Here is a 16,231-nt window from a genome sequence, read left to right as displayed (position 1 = left end):
GAGCGCCTGGTGGATTCAAACTGCCAACCCTTTGGTTAGCAGCCATAGCACTTAACCACTATGCCACCAGGGTTTCCACTATGAGTCGGAATTGACTCCACAGCACTGCATTTGGTTTTTGGTTTTTACTCCTCAAGTGACAGGCTAGGAGAAAAAAGAAATATTCTTCTAGAGTCTTCCGGAGAGAGGAAGGTGAGTTTCAGAGTGATGAGGTTCATATTGTGTGGTTATCGGAACATGTTCTATAATCAACCCCTGATTATACACATGAGCTCTAGAGTGTCTGCATATTGACCGAGCTGCTGAGTCACAGAAGTAGTGAGGATGAGGACATCTTAGATTCTTGTGTACATTGCCTACTCACCTTACCTAAGGACTCTAATGACTATCTGTGAATTCATAACCACCAGGTTTTAAAATAGGGATTAGAACACTACAAATTAATTTATGTATATTTATAGTGGGAAAGTGTATTCACACTTACTGTCACATTTAATTTGCAGAACTGTCATTTGAATTTTTTTCACAGATTAAAATACGAAAGCCAGAGAGACTTATGATGAATCCAATGTTGCACTCTAAGTGTTAGTGCTGGGGTTGAAACTAAATCTTATGACTCATGGTCCAGTTCTGTTTATACCAAACTATGCTAATGGTTTCCTTCTTTAGAAAGGGACAATTTAAATTTAACAATTAAGTCAGATTTGGAAAAAAAAGAATATATACATACATATTCTCGAGCTGTGTTGTCCAGTACAGCAGCCAACAGCCACAAGTTGCCAGTGAGCATTTGAAAGATGACTAGTATGATTTGAGATGTGCTGTATATGTAAAATACGTTCTGGATTTCAAAGACATGTGCAAAAGAAGTAAAATATCTCATCACAATTCTTTTATATCCATTTCATGTTGAAATGATAATACTTTGAATATATTGTGCTAAATAAGATATATTATTAAAATTGATTTCACTTTTTAAATTTTTTAAATGGGCTTCTAGAACATTTTAAACTATACATATGACAGTGTTATATTTCCAGTGGGCAGTACTGATCTAGACTCTACCTTTGTAAGCTATTTTCACTAGTCACGTATTTATAATACTGTATGGAACTTTGAAATGTTTAAAAACACCTTTTTATACTTTTGAATTGCTTAAATATACCCGAGACCTGAATCATGTTTGAGTCAGTGTAGTAGATTATTTTGGAGGTTGTCAGGCATGTTGTTGTTAGGTGCTGTCAAGTTGGGTCTGACTCCTAATGGCCTTATGCACAATAGAATGAAACACTGCCCGGTCCTGCGCTATTCTCACAACCATTGCTATGCTTGAGGCTATGGTTGCAGCCACTGTGTCAATACATCTTGTTGATCATCTTCCTCTACTTTACCGACCCTCTGCTTTACCAAGCATGATGTCCTTCTCTGGGGACTGGAAACAAAGTCTCATAGTGCTCGGTTCTAAGAAGCATTCTGGCTGTACTTCTTCCAAGACAGATTTGTTCGTTCTTCTTGCAGACCATGGTGTATTCAATATTCTTCACTGACAGCATAATTCAAAGGCATCAATTCTTCTTCAGTCTTCCTTACTCATTGTCCAACCTGTGTATGCATATGAGGTGATTGAAAATACCATGACTTGGGTCAGGCGCACCTTAGTCTCAAAGTGACATCTTTGCTTTTCGATGCTTTAATAGATCTTCTGCAGCAGACTTGCCCAATATGATAGGTTGTTTGATTTCTTGACTGTCCTTCCACGGGCGTTGTTTGTGAATCCAAGTAAAATGAAACCCTTGACAACTTTAATCTTTTCTCCGTTTATCATGATGTTGCTTCTTGGTCCAATTGTGAGGATTTTTGTTTTCTTTATGTTGCGGTGTAATTCATACTGAAGGCTGTAGTCTTTGATCTTCATCGGTAAGCTCTTCAAGTCCTCTTTACTTTTAGCAAACAAGGTTGTGTCATCTATATATCGTGGGAAGTTAATGAGTCTTCCTCCAATCCTGATACCTTGTTCTTGTTCATATAGCCCAGATGCTTGAAGTGTTTGCTCAGCATACAGATTGGATAAGTATAGTGAAAGTATACAGCTCTGACACACACCTTTCCTGATTTTAAACCACACGGTATTCCTTCTGTTTGAATGACTACCTCTTCGTTTATGTATAGGTTTGACATGAGCACAGGTAAGTGTTCTGGAACTCCCATTCTTTGCAAAGTTATCCATAATTTGTTATAATCCACACTGTTGAATGCCTTTGCATAGTCAATAAAACACAAATAAACATCTTTCTGGTATTCTCTGCTTTCAGCCAGGATCCATCTGACATTAGCAATGATATCCCTCATTCCATGTCCTCTTACAAAATCAACTTGAATTCTGCTGCAACTGCTTCGAATAATCTTCAGCAAAATTTTACTTGTGTGTGATAGTAATGATATTGTTAGATCACTTTTCTTTGGAACAGTCACAACTATTGATTTCTGGTCAGTTGGCCAGGTGGCTGGCTTCCAAATTTCTTGGCATAGGTAAGTGAGCACCTCAGTCGCTGCATCTGTTGCAACATCTATCCTGAAGTACACCTTCAGTGATAGGATAATATTCCAACACCTACAAGGAAGATCTGTTAATACAACAATTATTCAAATTATATACCAACCACTAATGCCAGAGGAAGAAACTAAGTATTTTTACCAACTTAAGCAGTTTGATATTGATCAAACATGGGATCTAGGTGCATTGATAATCATTGATGATTGGAATATGAAAGTTGGAAACAAAGAAGAAGGATTAGTAGTTGGAAAATATGGCCTTGCTGATAGAAATGCCACTGGAGATCGGATGATAGAATTTTGCAAGACCAATGACTTATACAATGCAAATACCTTTTTTCAACAACAAATGCAACAACAATACACGTGGACATCACCAAATAGAATGGGCAGGAATCAAATTGACTACATCTGTGGAAAGAGATGACAGAGAAGCTCAATATCGTCAGTTAGAAAAGCAGCTGACTGTGGAACAGATCATCAACTGCTCATATGTAAGTTCAAGTTGAAGCTGAAAAAAATTAAAACAAGCCCACAAGAGCCAAATTACAAACTTGAGTATATCCTACCCGAGTTAAGAGACCTTCTCAAGAATAGATTTGACACACTGAACACAAATGACTGAAGACCAGAGGAGTTGTAGGATGAGGTCAAGGACATCATACCTGAAGAAAGAAAAAGGTCATTAATAAGACAGGAAAGAAAGACCAGAATGGATTTCAGAAGACACTCTGAAACTTACTCTTGAAAGTAGAGCAACTAAAGTGAATGAAAGAAATGATGAAGTAAAAGAGCTTAGCAGAAGATTTCAAATGGGTGGCTTGAGAAGACCAAGTAAAGTATTATAATGAAACGTACAAAGACTTCGAGGTAGATAACCAAAAGGGAAGAACACTACTGGCATGTCTCAAGCTAAGAGAAGTGAAAAAGGAAAAAATCAAGCCTCAAGTTGCAATATTGAAGAATTCTATGGGCAAAACATTGAACGATGCAGGAAATATCAAAAGAAGATGGAAGGAATACAAAGAGTTACTGTGTGAAAAAGAAATGGTCAATATTCAACCATTTCAGGAGGTAGCGTTATGATCAAGAACCAGTGGTATTAAAGGAAGAAATACAAGCTGCACTGAAGACATTGGCAAAAAAAAAAAAAAAAAAAAAGGCTCCAGGAAAAGATGGAATACTAATTGAGATGTCAGACATAAAACGTACTAAAATATTATCTCCAGTGTAGTGAAGCTTACCACTAGATGGCTAAATAGAGAAGATACTGGTTACAATTGTTTATTTTTATGTGGATGAAGAAAAAGTATGTGTAATAGTTCTTCCTGCTGCAACCGCTTTTGATTATCTTTGCAAAATTATGTATAAAAAACACAATACGATTTATTGTAATAAGTTATATGACATACACATTTCCCTAGGAAGGAATAAGCTAACGTAGTGACTTTTAAACTTTAATGTGCCCAGCAGTCATGTGAAGATCTTATTAAAATGCAGAGCCTTAGTCAATAGGTTTGGGGTAGGACCTAACTAGGTCTCAGGTAATGCTGATGTTCTTTGTCCATGGACCACACTTTGAGTAGCAAGAACCTAAATGCAGAAATGATTTGGGAACTAGGAAATAGAAGGAAGGGAAACCTAACTGGCTTGAAGAAGGCAAAAGGATGCAGGACACTGGAGTGAAACAAGGAAAACTGGCAGTATGGAAGAGAGCTTACTTCGAAAGACAGCCCAGTAGGAATTTGGGGAAATATGGAAGAATTAGGTATGTGACAAAACCTCTCAGTGTGTCTGTGACACCCAGGACAGATTAAAGTTAAAAAAAAAAAAAAAAAAGAATATATGAATCTCCTCGAACATTTCTTTGGTTATTCTGTCAGTGTGATCTCTGTGACTAGACCATACCTGTACCTGTTAATTGGTGATGGATGAGGAAAAGGAAAACTCTAATGTATTGCAGTAATAGACAAAGGGCAATTGGATGCCCTCTCTTTTGCAAATGAGCCCCCTGTCTTCACCCCCCAGGATGGGAGAAGAATAAAAGATAAAAAAGACATGCATTCTGTCGAAATTAAAAAGCTGCTCAGGGAACAGCTGTTCAATGTCTTGAAGCTCCTTTGTTTTGAACTGAGTGACTTGGAATTTCAGGAGGAGGCATCTGCATCTTTGGAAACTCAAATGCAAAAGGAAGTGTGCTGAGCCTGAGATGGCAATAATAGATTGGGACCAAAGAGACACAAGCAGCTTCTAGAGTAGCAGAGAAAAACATAGATCCTGGGTTAGGAAGGTTGAGAAAATACTAACCAGATTTCTAAGCAGGGCTTTGCACAATCTCTAGGCAAATGTGAGAGTCTAGAGAGGGCTCTATGTGCAGTCAAAAACTGATGAAAAATGGTGAGATATTTTGGAGATAAGACCCTGGTTGCAATGCGTGACTCTGAGATGTGTGCCATCTTTGCCTCCCTCCTGAGAGGTGTGGGTGGAAAGAGGAAGTGCTGTGTGGGGACCCCCAACTAGAAGCATATATATCTGGGTCATTGGCATTGTCGAAAGTGATAGCAGTGGTAGCGCTTTCCTAGAGCTTCCTTCTGAAGGGCACTCAGTGGCCTGGGTGGAAGAGATAAGCTCCTGCCTAGACATCAATTTAAGGCTAGATTAAAAAATAGAACAAACCACAAAACAAAAACATTGTTTTCTGAATTATGTTCTGAGTCACACTAGTGCTATAATAGGCTTGGAGAAAAAAGGAGGTTCCATCATCAATTAAATTGGGGAAATATTGTATGTTACGTAATCCTCTAGAAGATTCTGAGATATCTTTCAGTCAAGAAACCTGTTTATGTAACTGAGCATTTCTGAATATGACCCATATGACCCTGGGCTACTTATTTTCTGTAACACCTATTAACATCCTCCCCTCCCCCCTAAGGATTGAGGCACAGCCTTTATGCCAAGGGGACAAGGGAACCTGGGTTTCTATGTTTCATAGCTATAAAATTCTGGGCTGTTTGGAATTTGAGACAAGCTGGGAGCATGCCTGACTAATTTGACTCTTCTCCTCTTATCTCCACAGATTTCTCAGAGAAGAATGGATATGAGAAACCATTCCACAGTGGCTGAGTTTCTTCTTTCAGGATTAACTGACCAACGAGAGCTTCAGCTGCCCCTTTTCTGCCTCTTCTTATTGATCTACATGGCTACCGTGTTGGGAAACCTCGGTATGATCTCAATAATTGGGTTGAATTCTCAACTTCACATGCCCATGTACTATTTCCTCAGTAATTTGTCTTTTATAGATGTCTGCTGTTCTTCTGTTGTTATCCCGAAAATGCTGGCAGCATTTTTATGCAGAGATAAAGCTATATCCTACAATGGATGCATGACTCAGCTGTTTTTTTCCTGTATTTTTGTCATATCAGAATGCTACATGTTAGTAGCAATGGCCTATGATCGCTATGTTGCCATCTGTAGCCCACTGCTTTATAATGTCATCATGTCCCCTCAGGTCTGCTCTCTGCTGGTGGCTGCTGTCTTCTCAATAGGTTTTATGGATGCTGTGATTCATGCAGGTTGTGTATTAAGGTTGTCTTTCTGTGACTCGAACATCATTAGCCATTATTTCTGTGACATTGTCCCTCTTATTAAACTCTCCTGTTCCAGCACTTACATTGATGAGCTTTTGATTTTTATCATTGGTGGGTTTAACGTGGTGGCCACCAGCCTGACAATCATCATTTCCTATGTTTTCATCCTCTCCAGCATCCTCCGTATCCACTCTAAAGAGGGCAGGTCCAAAGCCTTTAGCACCTGCAGTTCCCACCTGACAGCTGTTCTTATGTTTTATGGGTCCCTCATGTCCATGTATCTCAAACCTGCTTCTAACAATTCACTCACTCAAGAGAAAGTGTCCTCGGTGTTTTATACCACCGTGATTCCCATGTTGAACCCCCTGATATATAGTCTGAGGAACAAGGATGTGAAAAATACACTGGTAAAACTCTTAAGAAGAAAGATACCTTCATAATGAACATCATCCTTATTAAGATTTGTTTATGCATTTATAATAGGTATTTTCATATTCATAATCATATGTTTGTATGGATGCATTTAGACCTTGCCTCTTTGAAAGTAATTTGAAGTGAATTGTGTGTGGGTGTATATATTTATGTATGCATAACCCTTTGCTGTTGAGTAGATGGTGACTCCTGGTGACCCTCTGCGCTTCAGAGTAGAACTGTGCTCCATAGGGTTTTCAAGGGCTGTAATCCTACAGAAGCAGATCTCTAGGGCTTTCTTCTGTGCCAGTGCTGAGTGGATTTGAACCCTGAACCATTCTGTTAATAGTTGAGCACAAACTGTTTGTAGCACCCAGGAGCCTGTGAATTAAGATTAATAAAATAAAACAAATATGACAATGAGAAGTGACAAATGTATCAAATTTAAAGTTTAATATCATTGTTGGGATTGAATATCAAATTTTATCACTAGTTTCATGACTCGAGGTCAAAAAGAAAAACTTAATCATGATGTACCATAGTAATATCAAAAAATAAATAGCACCAAAGTCTTTTGGTGAAACAAATATTACTCTTATTGATCTGTTTCTTAATGATCTCAGGCCACTATTACTGAACATTTTGATCAAGGATTCTATAGAGGAATCCTGATCAAAAGGGGGAAAGTGTAGAAAAGAAGTTCAAATTCTCATGGACTCCAGACTTTCTGGAGCCATGAAGGCTGAACTAACCCTTGAAACTATTGCCCTGAAATAATCTTTAAACCTTAAACCAAAATATCTTCTGAAGTCTTCTTAAAACCAGACAAAAGTTTAACCAGTGAAAACTGTCTACCTTGAACATTATGCTCTTTTAAAAACTATCCATATGGGATCAAACTGACAACAGGAACTCTAAACATTAGAAAGGAATATTAGGGGGCAGTGAGTTTATGTTAATCGTGAAGGAACAGCTCAGAAAATGATGATGAGAACGGTTGTATTCCTTGAAGAATATTATCAATGTCACTGAATTGTACACATAGAAACTGATGAATTGGTATATGCTTTGCTCAAGAAAAACAATAAAAAAAAATATGGATCACAAACTTAATTGTAAAATGTTAAAATATAAAACTTTGAGAAAAATACCTTTGAGGAAAAAATGTATTTTGGAGAATATCTTTGGGAGTTGAGGCTAGGTAAAGAGTTCTTATACTTGACAACAGAAGCATCATTCATAAAAGTAAAAATTGATAAACTGGACTTCATCAAAACTGAAAAGCACTTGCTCTCTTAAGGATCTTACTAAGATAATGAAAACCCAAGCTATACAGTGCAAAAAAAAAAATTGCAAACCACATATCCAGCAAAGGAACAATATCCAGAATATATAAAGTACTTTAAAACTCAATAGTTAAAAAGCAAACAAACCAATTAGAAAGTGGGCAAAACACATGAAGAGAGATTTTATTGAAGAGGATATAGAAAGGGAAAATAAGCACATGAAAATGTATTTAATATTATTAACCATCAGGGAAATATAAATTGAAGGCACAAGGAGCTATCACAATACACCTATCACAATGGCTAACATAACAAATAATATTAACATCAAATGCTGACAAAGGGGTAGAGAAACTGTATTGTCCATACATTGCTGATGTGAATGGAAAATGGTACAGTTAATCTGGAAAATGATTTGGCAGTTTCTCAAAAAAACTAAATGTACAGTTACCATATGACCCAGCAGTTACATTCCTAGGCATTTGTTTCAGAGAAATGAAGACTCGTGTTTAAACAAAAACTAGTACATGAAAGTTTATAAAAGCTTTTTTTGTAGCAGCCACAAACTTGAAATAACTCAGATGTCCTTCAATGAGTGAAGGATAAAACACATTGTGCTACATCCATACTATAGAACACTACTCATCCATAAAAAGTAACAGACTATTGATACATGCAACAATTTGGATAAATATTCTAAAAATGGTTTACATACTGTATGGTTCCATTTATATAACATCCTAGAAATAAAATTATAAAAATGAAAAACACTGGGAAAATAGAAATGTCTGGGGTTAAAAGGAAATGGGGGTAGGATGGAAATGAGTATGACCATTAAAGGACAACATGAGGGTTCCTTATGCTGATGGAAATGTTCTGAATTTTAGGACTGTGTCAATGTCAATATCTTTTGTAATGTAGTTTTGCAAGATGTTACCATTTGGGGAAATGGGGTAAAGGGTTCTTAGTATCTCTTAGTAGTATTTCTAACAAATGTTTGTGAAACTACAATTATCTAAAAATAAAAAAGTTCAATGAAAAAAATGTGAAATTAAGACATTTCCAAATGCATACCTCTCCTCCACCAAAAAAAAAGAAGCAGACTTTCAGTACAAGGAACATTATAGGAAGTCTTTAAGACAATGGAAAATGATAGCAGATGGAAACCTGGATCTACACAAAGGAATGATGAGTACCAGAAATGGTAACTAGAGAGTAAATTTAAAACAATTTTTCTTATTATTTAAATCTCTTTGAAAGTAATGACCTTTTTGGAGCAATTTATGACCAGTTTATAGCATATGTAGAAGTAAAATACATGGCTGGGGATTCCTATCAAGCATCTGAGGTAACAAATAATGTCAATTTTTTGCAGACTCAGAGAAAATTGAAGAGATCAGAATACTCCCCACCTCATTGTACGAGGCCAGTATTACTCTGATACCAAAAGTAGACAAAAACGTTGAAATAAGTGAAACTGACAAACCAATAGCCCTCAAGAACTAACATACAAAGATCCTTAACAAACTTTTAGCAAATCAAATCCAATAGCATATCAAAGGATAATACCTGGTGACCAAGTGGGATTTTTCCCAAGACACAAGATTGACTGAACATCAAAACTCAAGCATTGCATTTCACCATACATAAACATAGCACACTTAAAAAAATACATATATATGATCATTTCAATAGGTGTAGAAAAAAAATTTTTTTTTTTTTTTTGCACTAGGTAATATCCAACATCTACTCCTGATTAAAATTCCCTGAAGAATAGAAGGACATTTTCTCTACTTGATAAAGGACTTCTATGAAAAATGTACAGCTAAGATCATACTTAATCCTGAAAGAGTAAATGTTTTCTCCTAATATCAAGAACAAGGCAAAGATGCCTGTTCATCCCACTTACATTCAATATCATACTAGAAGTTCTAGCCAGTGCAGTAAACAAGCAGAAGAAATAATAATAAAAAAAAATCTGGGTAGGAAAGGTAAAAGTAAAATTGTCTTTAATCGCAAACAAGATTAGCTACATAAAAAAAAATCTTATATACAAAAAGGTACATAAAAAATTATTTCTATATATAGCACTAGTAATAAATAATTGCAGATTGAAATAAAAAATGATTTATAATAGCATTAATATATGAAATATTTATGAAAAATGTATAGTCTGAGAACACATTTTCAAGGCCTCTACATTGAAATGTATATAACTTTACTGTGTCTTAGTGTAATCATCTGTATTCTGATTAATGTAAAATTGAGAGGTTTATTGAAAGAAAACAGACAACTTGAGTTTGGAATAGACTGAACTCTATGTGGTGGAATCCAGTAAACCAAAATGGCAACTCACTAGTGATGGTTTATAGGATGGAAACAATGGATATGAAACATGTTACTTGATTGTTATTTACAAACTTAGGTCGTCAAAAGACATCACTAATTGGTAATAGATGATTTTAAGGCAGAAATTTCTGTGACAGAGCTTATAAGACAGGACTTACTGTGGCAATGTCTGTACGGCAATTGGCTTAAAAGGGTGTACCTCTCTTAGCCTGATTACAGTGTGACAGTTACATAGGTATGTGACAGGGAGGGGTCTCAGCGTAGTTATATCATTACTGGGCATTCCTCTTAGAAACAGTGTGGAAGATGGCTGCTGCTAGGGTGAAAATGGAACCAAAAAACAAGGAATCATGTCCAGTCCTCAAACTGGCCATTTCTGATCTTATCAGATACCTCAATGTTTTTTTTGAATTCCCTTATACAGCTGGCTCAAATTAAATAAATCAAGGGATACTGTGTCTATCAACTGGAAGACTTAAATTGATAAGGTGTCTATTACTCCAAATTGATTTATAGATTCAGCACAAGCCCAGTCAAAATCCCAGTAGACTTTATAGTATAAATTGGCAAGGTGATTTTAAAATCCATACTGAAATGTTTAGGGACAGTGGGAATTGCTTTCATCCATTCATGGATGTTAATAATTAGATAACGAGACATTTGGCTACCTTAAGAAAGTCATATTTACTCCCACAGTTTACCCGCACTTCATTGAATTTCTTCACTTTGACTTGCAGAGCACTGAGCAGAAATCACATCTCGTCTACCCCCACAAAGGGCCTTCTTGATCATTGCCATCGAGTTGATTCTGACTCATAGCAACCCTATAGAATGGAGTACAACTGCCCCATAGTGTTTCCAATGAGTGGCTGGTGTATTTGAACTACCAACCTTTTGGTTAGCAGCGGATCTCTTAGCCACTGCACCACTGGACCCAGGAAAAGGACTATATCTTGTAAAGGTAGTTATTGTCCAGAGTTGGGAGAGTTCTGATAGATCCCAGTCACAAACAGATACTTGATAAGAGGCTCAAAAGGAGATCAATGAACAAGAAATTTATCCTTTAATGAGGAAATATGCTGTGCTAGGACACAACAAAAACCACTAGGCAAGTCAAGAAAAGACCTTTCCTCTAAGGCCACTGTAAGATGTGATTAGTTAATGACTGGACAGAGATTTCCTCAAATGCCTTCAGCCAAAATATCTCCAAGCCTTTGCTGAGGGGCCCTGTGTGTGGCCTGGGTTTGTTTTCAATGATTCCGTAGTTAATTTGCAATTCTTCCCTAGCCTTCACTTCCTACTTGTGCAGAGCTTCAAGGTCAGCCAGGGGAGAGAGGTTAGGGCCTTCTCAGATCTTTTCTGGCATGTGCACCAAGCCAAAAAAACCAAACCCATTATAGTTCAGTAGATTCTGTCCCATGACCACCCTACAGGACAGGGAAGAACTGAAGCCGCTGGTGGGTTTGAATTGCAGACATTTTGGTTAGCAGCCAAGGTCTCAACCACTAGGGCGCACCACGGCATGTGCACAGCGCTGCATATACTGTGGTCACCTAGATTCCAAGAAATACTCAAAGCTTTTCAAAGCCTCCTATGGCCATCTCATTCCTCAGGTTTTTCTTTTATGTTTTTGGTTAGTTTCTTTTTTTTTTTATCTCAACTGTTACCACATTGTTATAACATTGCAGGAAGTTGCAATGTTAAGTAATTGCCACTGATTTTCACAAACATTCTGAGGAAAATGTTCCCACAGAGTGAACTTTAAGTTAGATCAACTAAGGCAAGACCTGGTAGTGGGGATTTTGAGTTAGCTGCCAGATAGGTCGAATAATGGCAATTCTATAATAATAGGTCTTTTTGGGGACCTCCAAACCTACCCTGCCTCTCCAATGGTTGCTAGGCTGTTGGTTTTTATGTGTGGTGACATTGAGTTTGTTGGTTTTGAAAGCTGTTCCTGAACTAGAGGGAGGCAGTGGGAATAGGGCAAGTTAAAATGCCACAGAGCTTCAGCTGTTTTCTGAAATAAATGCTCCTTTGATTGTTGTTTGCCTTTGGATAATTTTCAGAGTTTTGAAAAAATTGATTTTGATAATATTTACCAGTATCCTCACTGGCTTTATGAAGGAATGGACTTTTGGAAGTCCTTATTCCACAGTTCTTAAAGTGCTTCAGCCATTACCAGATGTTTGAGGGATTGGAAAATAAAGAAAATTAGTAAAATTATTTGGAATTATAAGCATAGTTCCTAGGATGGGACGAGGATGGGACTATGGGGTCCCTAGGATGACACCGTATTCATGACTGTGTGTGTGTGTGTTGGTGGCAGTGACCAAGCACATTAAAGAATTATGCATATTCCAATCATTTTTTGCTGCATATCAATACATGCTGCAACTTGGTGGTTTAAGACAGCAGCAATCATTTATTTAACTCACAAACCTACAATTTGTTCAGAATGAGGTGGGGAAGGCTCACCTCTACTTATTTTTAGCTGGGGCAGCAGGACTGGGACAAGGTGGTTCAATCACATAGCTGGTAAGTTAGTGTTTACCAGCATTTGAGAGCTCATGTGCTGAGAGTCCAAGGCCTTCACGCTTTTTCACATGGGGCTCTCCGTGGATGATTTGTACTTCCTCATGGTATGGTAAGGAGCACTAGTATTGCAATTGTTAATGCGCTCTGCTGCTAAAACAAAGATTGGCAGTTTAAACCCACTGGTAGTTCTGTGGGAGAAAAGACTTGGTGATCTGCTCCTGTAAAGACTATAGCATAGTAAGCCCTATGGGGCAGTTCTACTCTGTCCTATAGAGCTGGTATGAGTAGGAATCATTGGGACGTGACACAGCAGCAACAGCATGGTGTGGTGGCTGGGTTCCAGGAGCATGTACCTTAGAGAACCAGGAAGAGGGTGCATTTCTTTAATGACCCAGCCTCAGAAGTCACTATAGTCATTCCCACTATCATCCAAATTCAAGAGATGGGTATAGACCCTCCTCCCCCTACTCCTATCTTTTGATGGGAGGTGTATCATAGTTTCTTTGTAAGAAGAATATGTGGGATGAGAGGTATGGTTGTGCTTACCCTTGGAAAATACAAGCTGCCCCAATATCATAGAAGTCAGTAAATTTTTGAGTGTGTGTTTGTGTGTGTATATAAAATGGAAGATGATCTAAGTTCAAGGAATCCTACTCAAAAATCAGGAAATTTTTATCTGAAATGACCTCCCTCGATTAAAGTCATCTCTTGGTGTCCACAGGGCATTGGTTCCAGCACCCCAGCAGATACCAGGATCTGCAGATGTTCAAGTCCCTTATATCATATGGTGTAGTGTTTGCATATAACCTGTGTACATCCTCTGTGCTCTTCAAATCATTTCTATTTTACTTGTAATATCTAATACACTGAATATGCTATATAAATAGCAGTTATACAGTACTACGTTGTTTAGGGATAATAACAAGACTCAAGGAAAATAATGCTAAAAGAGTGCTGGACAGAGACTGAGGATCTGTGAAATGGTGGGAAGCTAGAGCAGGTTATGCCTATACATCACTTCATCCTCATGGATTCATTGGAGTGCTTGGTGTGCAGCAAATTCAAGTTTTGCTTTTCAGAACGTCTTTCTTTTTTTTTTTTCTGGATATTTTCCACCCTTGGTTGGTTGAATCCATGAATGTGGAGCCCAAGTATTTAGAGAGTCAACCGTATAGTAAAACTGGTCCTTAAACATCTAATTCCAAAGCTTTGGAATTATTGGATGTATGTTTCCACAACATCCCTGGGCAAGTATCCCTTCATCAGAACTTTTCTTTGACCTATGTCATCTTTGTTTTAATACTTCAGATGTTTGCCTTAATTTACATGACAGACACATGTTAGTAAGAGCAAAATAATTAAAATAGCAAACTTGCCAATAAAAACTCTAAGTAACAGGATATTTTAAAAAGAATGTTATTTTCTTAAATTCCAGTGCTTGTGCTCTAATGAGCACTGCCAGTGAGGAAGGAGCAAAGATAGCTTTGTGTGTTACAAATCTTCTCATTATTAGTGAAGTTGTCTGAAACCATGAATCACTCGTATATTCATTATTCGAATGCAACTGCCACTCTAAACCAAAACCGTTGTGTTGAGTCAATTCCCACTCATAGCGACCCTATAGGACCAAGTAGAACCGCCTCATAGCATATCCAAGGAGCGGCTGGTGGATTCAAACTACTTACTTTCGGTTAGCTGCCAAGCTCAAGCTCTTACCACTGCACCACATAAGGGCTCCACTCCTACTCTAGAAGTCCTTTATTTATGAGGATATTTAGAGTACTTGTTTATGTACATTATATTTTCATTTGCATACTCTATCTTCAGAAGTAGTGCTAAACTTTTTTCTCAGAAACTCCATGCAATAGAAGGACCAATAGGAGAATGCTAAGTTCGACACTCTTGCAGCATATCCTACCCTGTAAACTCCTGTACCCAAATAATGCTTTGGATGGAAAGAATACACAGAGTCACTACACCAAAAAGAATTGGTCAAAGTTCAAACACTTCAGGAGGTAGCATGCGATCAGGAACCGATGGTACCAAAGGAAGAAGTCCAAGATGCATTGAAGGCATTGGCAAAATCAAGGCTCCAGGAACTGAAGTAATAGCAATTGAGGTGTTTCAACAAATGGAGGCAACAGTGTAAGTGCTCACTCATCTATGCCAATAAATTTAGAAGACAGCTACCTTGTCAAAGAACTGGACAAAATCCATATTTTTGCCTGTTCTGAAGAAAGGTGATCCAACTGAATGTGGAATTATGAAACAATATCATTAATATCACATGCAAGTAAATTTTTGCTGAAGATCATTCAAAATCAACTGTAGTAGTATATTGACAGGGGACTGCCCGAAATTCAAGTAGGATCCAGAAGAGGACATGGAACCAGGGATATCACAGCTGATCTCAGATGGATCCTGGCTGAAAACAGAGAATACCAGAAAGATGTTTAACTGTGTTTTATTGATATGCAAAGGCATTCCACTGTGTTGATCATAACAAATTATGGATAACACTTGGAAGAATGGAAACTCCAGACAATTGTGCTCAAGAGGGTCCTGTACATAGACCAAGAGACAGTCTTTCAAACAGAATGGGTGGGGGGTGTTGGGGATACTACATGATTGAAAGACAGAAAAGTTGTGTGTCAGGGTTGTATCCTTTCACCATACCTATTCAACCTGTATGCTGAACAAATAATCCAAGAAGCTAGACTATATAAAGATGAACAGGGCATCAGGATTGAAGGAAAACGATTTAACTACCTGTGTTATGCAGATGACACAACCTTGCAGGCTGAAAGGACTTGAAGCACTTACTGAAGAAGATCAAAGACCACAGCTTTCAGTATGGATTACACCTCCACATAAAGAAAACCAAAATTCTTACAACTGGACCAACAAGAAACATCATGATAAACATAGAAAGTATTGAAATTGCCAAGGATTTCATTTTACTTGGATCTACAATCAATGCCTATTGGAAGCAGCAGTCAAGAAATCAAAAGACACATTGCATTGGGCAAATCTGCTGCAAAAGACCTCTTCAAAGTGTTATAAAGCAAAGATGTCGCCTTGAAGACTAAGGTGTACCTGACCCAAGCTGTGTGGTATTTTCAATCGCATCCTACGCGTGTGAAAGCTGAACAATGAATAAAAAAGACCAAAGAAGCATTGAAGCCTTTGAATTCTGGTGTTGGTAGAGAATATTGAATATACTGGAGACTTCCAAAAGAATGAACAAGTATATCTTAGAACCAGAACGCTACTTAGAAGCAAGGGTGGCGAGACTATGTATCACATACTTTGTACATGTTGTCAAGACGGATCAGTCCCAGGAGAAGGACATCATGCTTGGAAAAGTGCAGGGTCAGCAAAAAAGAGGAAGACCTCAACGAGATGAATTGACACAGTGGCTGGATTATGGGTTCAAGCATAGCAACAATTGTGAGGATGGCGCAGGACACGGCAGTGTTTCCTTCTCTTGTACATAGGGTAGCTATAAGT

At 37.7% G+C, this 16,231-nt stretch overlaps 1 protein-coding gene across 1 annotated transcript; it reads left to right on the top strand.

Annotated features, from left to right (window-relative positions):
* The first annotated feature begins 5,644 nt into the window (after positions 1-5,644).
* LOC100666674 (olfactory receptor 8D4-like) lies at positions 5,645-6,949 on the top strand. Its single transcript, XM_003418281.3, has one exon. The coding sequence runs from the start codon at positions 5,645-5,647 to the stop codon at positions 6,578-6,580; it is 936 nt and encodes a 311-aa protein (XP_003418329.1). The 3' UTR covers positions 6,581-6,949.
* Positions 6,950-16,231: the final 9,282 nt, after the last annotated feature.

This window comes from Loxodonta africana, chromosome 15 (genome assembly GCF_030014295.1).
Source record: "Loxodonta africana isolate mLoxAfr1 chromosome 15, mLoxAfr1.hap2, whole genome shotgun sequence".
NCBI classification, from domain to species: domain Eukaryota; kingdom Metazoa; phylum Chordata; class Mammalia; order Proboscidea; family Elephantidae; genus Loxodonta; species Loxodonta africana.
This window is presented reverse-complemented; position numbering and strand designations above follow the sequence as displayed.

Excerpts from the sequence above, each read along its gene's own strand:
- LOC100666674 (XM_003418281.3), top strand. The coding sequence starts at position 5,645 with ATGGATATGAGAAACCATTCCACAGTGGCTGAGTTTCTTCTTTCAGGA.